This window comes from Netta rufina (genome assembly GCF_964035555.1).
Source record: "Netta rufina genome assembly, chromosome: Z".
Lineage (NCBI taxonomy): Eukaryota > Metazoa > Chordata > Aves > Anseriformes > Anatidae > Netta > Netta rufina.
Genome location: NC_140126.1, coordinates 64604151 through 64614402, shown reverse-complemented (window position 1 = coordinate 64614402; position 10252 = coordinate 64604151). Strand labels below are relative to the sequence as shown.

General features: G+C 40.7%; 1 protein-coding gene across 3 annotated transcripts in view; it reads right to left on the bottom strand.

Annotated features, from left to right (window-relative positions):
- Nucleotides 1-3043: 3043 nt before the first annotated feature.
- TDRD7 (tudor domain containing 7) overlaps nucleotides 3044-10252 on the bottom strand; it is a 37890-nt gene continuing 30681 nt past the window's right edge. For 2 of the 3 annotated variants that reach the window (XM_084305424.1, XM_084305426.1), the window contains 6 exons: nucleotides 8951-9034; nucleotides 8663-8797; nucleotides 8228-8338; nucleotides 6190-6689; nucleotides 5628-5788; nucleotides 3044-3513 (listed from right to left, as the gene is read on the bottom strand). In XM_084305424.1, the coding sequence (XP_084161550.1) occupies nucleotides 3293-3513; nucleotides 5628-5788; nucleotides 6190-6689; nucleotides 8228-8338; nucleotides 8663-8797; nucleotides 8951-9034 (1212 nt within the window). In that variant the 3' untranslated portion in view covers nucleotides 3044-3292. The remainder of the gene's footprint in view (nucleotides 3514-5627; nucleotides 5789-6189; nucleotides 6690-8227; nucleotides 8339-8662; nucleotides 8798-8950; nucleotides 9035-10252) is intronic. The other variant, XM_084305425.1, reaches the window with a different exon arrangement.

Sequence of the window (10252 nt, the reverse complement as noted above, 5' to 3'; positions counted from 1 at the left end):
ACTCCCCTCGGAGCCGCTCTCCCCTCCCCTTCTCTTCCCTTCCCTTCCCCTCCCCTCCCTTCCCCTGCCCCGCAAGGGAGCCCCCCCGTGGGCTCCACGCACCGAGGCTGCGGTGAAGCACAACCGAGGGATTGCATCGATGGCTGAGCGCTTGTATCGTGTGATTATCGTGTGATTATCGTGAGATAAGCGAGGGTCGGGCAGTGCAGCGAGCTGGCAGCACCGCCGCCAGCCTTCAGCCAGCCCCCGGAGGTGAGCGGCGCGGACAGCGAGGAAGGGGATGCATAAAACAATGTCATGAGTAAATAGATCAGCATTACAGGCAGCAATTATTAAACAAATATCATTATTATATCATGCTATAAACAGTTTTGTTCTCTCTGTCACACCAACACCCCAACCCTCTGAGCCCCACGCTGGGTGCAGACTGATGTAGGTTAACCCCAGCAGCTCCCCCCCCCCAGTGCAGCAGGGTGTGGAAGAAAATGGAAAAAGGCAGAAGAAGTGCAAGAACTTGGAGGTTGAGACCAGAAGAGTTTAGCATGAAAGAAGGAAAATACCAAAGAAAATGGAAAAAAAAATAAGTAAAAAGGTGTGAAATGGCTCACCGCTCCCTGACCGATATCCACCCAAGCAGCAGCAGCCCCCAGATGATGACACAGTGCCCTGGATGCCACGGGACATCCCTTTGGCCAGTTTGGGTCAGCTGTCCTGCTTCTGTCCCCTCCCAGCTCCTGCTGCACCCCCAGCCTGCCCGCTGGCAGAGCGGCGTGAGAAACCGAGGGCCTTGGCTCTCTGCAAGCACTGCTCTGCAGCAACCAAAACATCGGTGTGTTATCAGCATTGCTCTCGTCCCAAATCCAAAACACAGCGCCACACCAGCTCCAAGGAAGAAAAATATTTTCAGAAAATATAAAATGACTTCAGAAAAATAACAGCCCAGAAAAATAACAGCCAAAACCAGGACATTATTATATGCAGGAACTAGTTCACCACAGGGAAAGCAGTGCTCCTGGGTTTGATCAGGTAGGAAGCACTCTTGTTTCTCTGGTACCTGTTCTCTGTCCCATGGCACCGCACAAAGCAGCTCCAGTGCAAAGGCAGTGAGACTGCATGAATGTTCTTGCTTCGTGTCTGGGCTTTTTAGACTCTGGAGCAGCCAGCTATAACCAGGGAGACAGTGAAGGTATGTATCCTCAGACCCTAGGAGGATAAGACAAGCAGCTCAAAAAGCATCTTACATCCCCTGGGCATCTACCAGGCTGCTCCCCCTGCTACTACAAGTGTAATCCCAGGTCTGCTCCATTCCATCACTTTGCAGGTGCACGTCTACTACTGGCCAACAACAGATCAGCAAACCTCATGGTGTGCAAACACCGCCCGGGTATTCTTCGAACAACCCAGCAAACTTCACTACAGCTCCACGAAATTACCCTGTGCCATTAAACTTTTCCAGCAACATTTGCAAGCTTGCAGGTGTAGGTGTCATATGCTCTTAGGCACACAAGAAAGCTCTCCCACTCTTCAGAAGCTCAGGAAAGCGCTTTTCTCATCCTAATGACCCACACCATCCGGATTTTTTGGCTCAGCAGCAGTCCTACGTAGAAAGAAAACTCTTTTGCATCAATGTTTATCCTACGGCAGCTGGAGATCACTTTGATTCTTTCACCTACATTCATCGCCTTTGCAGCTGAGGAAGGTGAAACTATAAGAAATCCTGGAAGAATGATTAATTAAAAGCAAATGTAAGCCTTGTAAGCCTGATAGTGACCTTGCTAAAATGGCAACCAGAAGCTGTATATGCCAGGTAACATGCAGTGTTGCATGCAAAAAAATTAAAAAAAAAAAAATCAATGGAATTCTTAAGAGGTTAGACACATTGGCAACCCAGAGGGGCAGACGATACCGTCCTTTTGCATTTGTCTTTGGGTGCTGGGCTCAACAGTCTCTGGCTTTCTTTTCTTTGTAGTACAATGTCACCCACTGCTTCCAACCCCAGTGGTCACTTACTGCAGGGAGCTCCTGAAGGGAACCCAGGCAGTTACTGGAGAAACAGCTGGCTGGTAAGACGAGCCTGCCTCACACAGTTTTAGCTGAGACATTGCATTATGTTTCACCTTCAGTCAGGGCACCTGTGCTGATGCCAGAGCCAGGGTGGGTGAGTGGGTGAGACTACCCTGCGGGTTCTGAGGACGGGAAGGAGCAGTGGGCTACTGAATGCTCTCAGGCATAACACAACTTCCATCTCATCGAGTACACTTGAGAATCTCACCTCCGCACACTTAACTATGGGCAGGACCATGTTAACTAGCAATTTGTGTTAAAGTAGCTCAGAATATCCGCAGGCATTTTCTCCCATCTTGCTGTTACACAGGCACCGCATGTTTCTGTCCATTTTCCCTTACCCATGCAGGCAGCAGGCCATCAACTATAATAACATCTACACCACCTCTAAATTTTCCAAGGTCCTCGCAATCTGAAGGGAGGCAAAAATACTGCGTTCAAAGCAATCATCTGCGTGCTCACGGGACATTGTTTGCTCCTGCCTCGTGGGAAAAGCAGTTGTTTAAAGTTTCTCAGAAACAAGTAAGAAAGCAAATTATCAGAAAAGGAGGGAAAGGAATGCCTTGAATTTAGCAAGCAGAGGAAATGGGGTAGAATTCAGAAAAGCAGTATCATTCCTAACAAACAGCAACCAGACTAGTAAGCACAGGGAAGTCCATACCCTTCTGTGAAAGTTAGGCCCTATAATCCCAGGCAAACTTCCCTGCCCCAAACAAGGCATTTTCAACTATTCAATTCTTAGAAGGCTAAGGAAGGGGAAAAACCCATCAAAAATGCACACCTCAGTCACTAAATTCAAAAACATTGAGGACTGCTTCCTTGTTTCCCAAGCAATAAAAATTCTAGCTAAAAAAAAACAAACAAAAAACAGGAGTAGTATCCAGTAATGGTTAGAAGTACCGACTAATAGTTATGACACATGCCTCCCCCCACTCAGGGAAAGATCACAAGAACAAGTCACCATTGTTTTATTGATAAATAACTTTTTTAGTATTTTCACCCAAACTCTAGCATTTCAGTGGTAAACAAAAGTGCAATTTTTCATAAAGTCAACCTGAAGTCAATATAACCCAAACTTGTTAAACAAATCTTTTTCACTGAACACACATTTTGCAAGTTCATACCCTTCATGTCATCAAGGCAATGTAAGAAGTTACATTTCTCTTCAAAGCCTGTTAATTTATTTTATTGCTAAAGAATCTGAGCCGCTACATTTCAGAAGTGGTGATTAATCAGCTTTTGAAAGTTCCGCAAGACTTTGAGACACAAAGTCATGAATCCACGTATCAGTATCTGGAAGAGACGTGTCCACTAAGTAAGTCACTATTTTTCGATCCCAAGAGTTAGTACTTTCATTAATTGCCTGTATCTGCGCCACCAAGGGTTTCTTCTCTACTCGATTCCGAAACATTATTGATGCCTCTTCTGACCACTGCTGGCTTTTCACTCCTAGGACAAATGTAAAACAGAAGAGTGTGTCATTTACAGACTAGACCAATCTGAGTGATCAAGCTTATATAGAAGCAGGGGGTTTAAAACCTTGAGAAAACAGATATTCAAGTACTAGTGAAGGCAGCTTAACTCCAGGAAAAAAAAAAAAAGCTCACTCATCTCCCACACAAACAATGTTAATTATTGCAGAGGCTAGAACATTTATTTTTTTCTTAAAGTCTAAATCTACAGATAGCTTCACAAAAGTGAAAGGCAAACGCACTGACTCACTGAGTTTTTCCAAGTATAGTAGCTGTGATGTATGACCAAGCCATGTTACCTAGACAAGAAGGAAACTAAAGATCTTTTCAGAAAAAACTAGTGATTTGTATTCTGCCTGAGGATGCTGAAGCAGTAGCCTTGATTTAGATTTTCTTCATCTCAAAAGAGCATTAGCAACTAAAAAATCTGCCAAGCTTTCAAATCCCAAACTAGACCTGCAGAGAGAAGAAGTAAATAGAAATGATTCCTCAATGTCTCACAACTCCTGCTGTTTTTTGAGATTGGCATCCCACAGAGGTGGGCCTGCTCAGGGACATGATGCTAGAATCCAAACAGGGTTTGGATACGGCTGTGAACCACCAAGGAAGAAGCAGCTCCTGCAGACTAGGAATTCAGTCTCCCCAGACCACTGCTGGTGTAGAGCATCTAGGCACAAAGGACTTAAAATGTTGCAAATTCCCAAGCAGTAAGTTACAGATAAAGGAAACAAAACAGAGAAGTGGCAACACTGCTTCTACTATTATCAGCAGCTTGCTAACAGGACAGGACACCACAGACCTGTCAATCCTAACAGGTTACAGAAAGAAAGCCAGGTTGGTAAGCAAATAGAATTGAACAAGAAAACAGACCAGAGTCTGAAAGACAACAGGTAAGACAAAAAGGGAAGAAAAAAGTGGAAGAATAGGAAAAAGACAGTTATCTGTCTTCTGGGCCTAGCTGGCCTGCTCCAACTGTATGTGGCAGCTCAGAAGCCAGCTCAGCTAGCTACTCAGGATTCTGTGAAGCAGGAAGAATTGATGACTTGCAGGCTCTCTTGGCAAGACCCTGTACTACCCCAGTACACAGACAGAGCTAGAAATCAGCTTCATTTCAGCACTGACCTCCTAGGACCCCAGCCTAGTGGGAACACATCCAACTTGACCTGTCTAAAGCAGTCCCCAGGGTCACACTGAGGCTATGCTGGAAGGCAGATCCACAGAAAGCAACCAACAGAGCACCAACTGGTCTGTCATTTCAAGCAAGTGTATTCTGTAATTGAAGTCTAAGCTAACCAAGTCTAAGTTTACCAAACAGAGAAGAGACATAAATCTGAAAGCAATGCCAAAATGAAATAAATTTGAACAGGAAGGAAAATACATTAAAGGAGGGAACAAGTTGTAACTTTATTTATTTTTTTTTTAGATGTATGCATACCCTGTATGCCCACAATTAAATTAATCTTACTTAAGTTTGATGAAAGCCCCCACCCTCCCCATGGAGTTAGTTTGTGAAAACCAATGTATTTCAGGCAATTTTGAGTTCCAAATATTTACTAGAAAACAGTAAGTTACAATACGGACAAGATGTGAAAGACTAACATCTCCAGAAACTCAGCATCTTGCCCCTAACTTTATGTAAACTACAATAATTAGAACATCAGTTCCTATCAACAGATTTATTATAGCTTCCACACTTCATAACAGGTTACGCTTAAAGATCCAAAAACCATTTGGATTTGATTTCCCTGGGTCCTTTGCATATTAGCCACCACACACATTAAATGGTAAATATTTATAAGAAACAGCTGCTGTTAGAATTTAAGCAATCTTCAGTTTTATACGTGCTAAAAGTGCTCCATTAAATAGATAGGAAAACCAAACCATCAACACCTACGTAAAGAAAAGGAGATCTACTTTGATAGCATAAGCATGCATGCACTGAGCATGTTTTTGCAAGCAGGTGCATGTTTACTCTAGAAAAAAAAGTCACTAACATTCAGCTTTGTCCCGTTTACATTTATAGACATTTGGTATCCTCACTGATGTAAGACTTAAAATAAATAAAAAGAAGAGCAAATGATTACCACCTACCTGCAAGCTGAGCTCTTATAGCTTGGAAAGGTAGCTTTCTGAATTTATCCAGGAGTGGCTGTACCTTCTCTATGCTGACAAGCTCATGTTTACCATAGTCCAGCTCGTACACTGACAGAAACCCATTTCTAAGGATTCCTTTTATTATCACCCTGTACCAACTGAAAAGAGGAAGAACAAGAATAAACACGATTTATATTCATCCACTGTCAGGGCACCAGAAAAGCAATACATGACTGAAAGATTTTAACCAACGTGTCTCAAGCTTCCCAGATCTGGTATTATCTGAATGAAGTCCTTTGAACAACTATCTGGAAACGTGACGAGACTGCAACCTCATTTACTCCCTTGATCTCTCAGCTATAGCCAGAGATCTGCCACCTTGCTAACAATGCAGACAAAGCATTTCCCCCAAAAATTGCAACAAGGCCAAGCTTTAAAGAAAAATGTGTAATTCTGTCACTAACTCCAGAACAGCTATGCACGATGATTTACTAAGATTTAAGTACTGCTGTATGTAAAAGCTTGCCTTCAGAGATTCTTAATCTAAGTATGTACTTACTGATTTTCAATTTTAGCTGCATACAACTTGTTTTTTTCAATGTTCACAGGTCTCTCTTCAGCCATGCTGTAGTACAAGATCATTTCTTCCATTAGGGCTTCCAGGTTGTGTAGCTCTTTCCAAGGCTGGACAACAAAATGACCTGGATGGCATGCCACTGAGACATAGACATCCATGAGCCCACCAACCTTTGACAAGGGTAGGGGTGGAGGCATATCACTGGCAGACACGGCACTACTGGGCTCCACAGCAGGCTCAGCTGAATCAGAAAAACTCTTCTCTAGCCTTCCCCGATTTAACTGCAGTGCTGAAACTGTATCACCTGTCACTTTGGTGGAGGTGGTCCCCCTGGGCATAACGCTCAAGAAAACATCTTTCTGATGCTTCCACAGGTCTGCGTTTACAATCTGACGATTGACACTACGATCCACGTCAGGGAAATTCTCTGGAGCAAACAAGTAAACGTGTGCAATTCCCTTTGCAGCATCCTGTTTAACCACCTTTAGAAAGAAAGTGCAGTTTAATTTTCAGTTATCAACTATTAAATGCACATCTGGTGTTGAACAACAGACTAAAGCCTTAACAGAAAAGCAGCAACAGTTTACTCCTGTGAAGTATTTTCAAGATTCTCTCAAATAAGTTAATGAAATTGTTGGATAGTAAGCCAATCACAGGTGCTAAAAATAGCATTAATATTTATTCCACTAATGTAAAGCATATACAAAGTTTGAATCAAGTTTTGTTCTGCCCAACTGGTTCAATCTCAATATTGCTTGGCACAAGCATGTACGATTGCAGTTTTCTGGAAGACATTAGCCACAACTATAAATTAGCCATACAATTCTGAACAATTAAGTAATGCTATCAAATATTAACACTCAATCCTTCAGAAATCTCTTCCTGTCATTATGGGAGGTGAAACCTAGTACATTAAGAATGGAATGAAAAAAAGGTGAAAAAAACTTCTAGGTTTGTATCATGTATAATTTCCAAGCACTGGCATAAAAAATATCTTATTTAAGTGCATATATCATTGGCAGCAACTAGCATTATTGATAATAAAGCACTGAAATATTCATATGACATAGTACATAACATTTGTTTACAGCTTCCTCTGTCGATTTTTCTATCTTTCCTCTAATAATCTGCAAAGGATATTGCTACTTATAGGCAGCAAACGGAAGACAAATCAAAACTTTCCAAAATTAAATCATTTGTGTTTCTTCTATTATATAATCAAATAAAAACTAATATCAAACTCAAATTATCTTGAAAAGGACGTTTAGAAAAGGCAGTTGCAACAGTCACAAGTCCAAGACTACATGAGCTATGTTTTAACTGCACAGCCTCCTGGGTTAAAAGAAGCAAAAAGATCAAAAAAACTACAAAACATGCTTTCCAAGTGCTCTGTCAGTACTTGGAATCAGATTTTTAAGAGGAAATCAGCTTTGTCTAGCTTCCAGATAGCAAAAAGATTTCCTTTATAACGGTGGCTAAACTAAACCGGAAAGGAAACATTGCCAATGGAAATAATTTTATCTCAAATATAACCGAAACCCTTAATTAAATGATAGCAAATACTAAGTCACACTGGATTAGAAAAAACAACAAATGAAAACTAAAACCGCTTTCAAAAACCAGAATGAAAAAAGGTTATTCTCACTTAAGAGGCATAAAAATCGTTTAAGATCTATGGAACATTTATGTGGTAAAACACAAACAACTGTTTCTTTCTTAACAGTTCATAAAATAACTCTAGCTCCATATCTGGACTGGCACAGGAAAATGAGAAAGGCAATCAGCTGCTAAAATTCTTCAGAGGAAAAAGAGAAACTGCTAACGAGCCAAATATTCTTATGTCAAACATCATAAGAAAGGGACTTTGTATTGCACTTATGTCTAAGAGATGGCTACAAACTTTTAAACTTCATAACAGAAATAAATTCTGATGAATGGTCAAGTTTTCAAAGTTGTTCTTTCAGTGTTTTTTTCCACAGGCCTATGGATTTAAGGTCATACAGGCATTTTGACTATTTACCTTCATGCTAAATTCAGGACAACTTGTTACTTTATCTCTCAGCCACAGTACAGCATCTGGAGTCCACATGCCAGTGTTGGGAGGCAGATCTGCTAGGCAGCATGTTACAGCCTAAGAACAGAAGCATATAAAAACATGGAAACTAGTCCACAAGTTGCCATTCTCAGAAAATTCATTAATTGTCATAGATTCAATAATATATGACAAACAGAAATAGACAGAGGGTCATGCAAAACCTTATCATTACTAGTTCACTATTACCACAGCATCCTGTCAGTGGGACTACATTACAAGTTATTTCAGGCAGAGGTGCATAATGAAATGCACTCCATTGTTGAACACGATGAAACAAAACAAAAAAATCATAGCATAAACCTAGAAGAAGCACCACTATCAAGAGATCTAGTATAGGTCACCTTTAACTTGTCTTTATACCTGAGGAGGTATTGCAATTACTTCTTTCAGGAATTGTGGTGGGATTTCTCTTAGGTCTGAAGCTTCTACAGTTGCAACTGTTCCAGTGTCCACAAAGCATATACCAAGAGCCCGTCTACTGTGAATGATTGTTATCTGAAATAAGACAGGAAGACAATCATTTTAAGGTTAAAAACACAACAGTGAAGCATACACTGTAAAATGTTTCAAGGAAAGTAAGAATTCAGATTTAGCTGAAGAGCCTTTTCTATGTGGGAAAACTGTTGCTGTTCTTTGAAAGCTTCTTACCTCTACACGTGCCCATTTTCCTTTGCAAGGTAACAAGCAGATTTTCCCACAGAAAGGCAGTGATACATTAAACTCTGATGTCTGCTGCAAATGCAAAAACCAAAAATTAAAATGCACAGAATCATTACTAGCTGATACTTAACGAGACATTTCAAATGCTACAAATAGACTAAACAGTTCTGAGAAGCAACAGAGCTGTCTCAAAAAGAGTTTCTTTCCATCCTCAGAAACATTTTCTGTAACATTATTTTATGCTTGCCCCATTAATAAAGCTTTAATTCTGAGCTGTGGAACCAAGAGAATATGAATTACCAGGAAAAATACCTTTGGAAGCACAGAATATAAAGATCACTGACCACTAACTTTAATGTTCTGAAAAGCAACAGCACTGTGGAACTGTGATAGATAACTGAAGAATTTCCTCTCGTGTATTCTAAACTACATTTAACACGGACTCAAAGCCTCATAGGGCTGACATTCACTGCGATGATCCTAACCAGTGTTAGAAGACACTAGAAACATTGCAAAAAGCATGAAGAGGTTCCCGTTGGAGACCCATAAACACCTTACTGTGAGTAAATTCGCAGGCAAAACAAAAAACCTCATGAGAAACTGTAAAGTCAAGGTCCGTCTTTGATAGCAACGAAACCCTAACACACTGTCCAGCAAATCTGGACAGTTGTCTGCCTTTATGTAGCTAAACCTTTCAGGGTATATCTCACACTCTTTCCTTCAGTGTTCAGCTTACTTGAAACTGAATCTTGATAACCAAGACATACAAAGTACTTATACAATATAAAGTACTTCCAAATGGAGTGTGGTCCAGAACAGGCCTAAAGCTCAACTTCTAAAAAAAAAAAAAAAAACCTCTTAAAAGTTAGTTTTACAAGCAGTAATTCTAACAGAGTCTTACTTTTCAAGGATCTGCATTTCATGATTTGATTCTCTCATGTTTCAGCTGGACGTTGAACAAATTCAATTCTCTAAACATTTTTTCTTTCATATAAAATCTTGACTATAGTAAGGGTTGTTGTACATGTGTGTAAAAGGTAGATGAGATATTAGACCTCTATCATATGGCTACTTTAAAGCAACTTAATTCTTTTGAAAATGTCTTCTATGCATCAGTTCTGATTGAAATTAGACAACATTTAAAAGCTAAGGATACGAAGACAATATATGCAAGCACATCAGGTCAAGGCTGTTGAATATTGAAGGAAGCCAGGCTAAAAAGAACAGACCTTGGTCACGCTGCTTTTATGGTCACTTTGCAAAGAGCGTGCTATAGGTCAGGCTATTCAT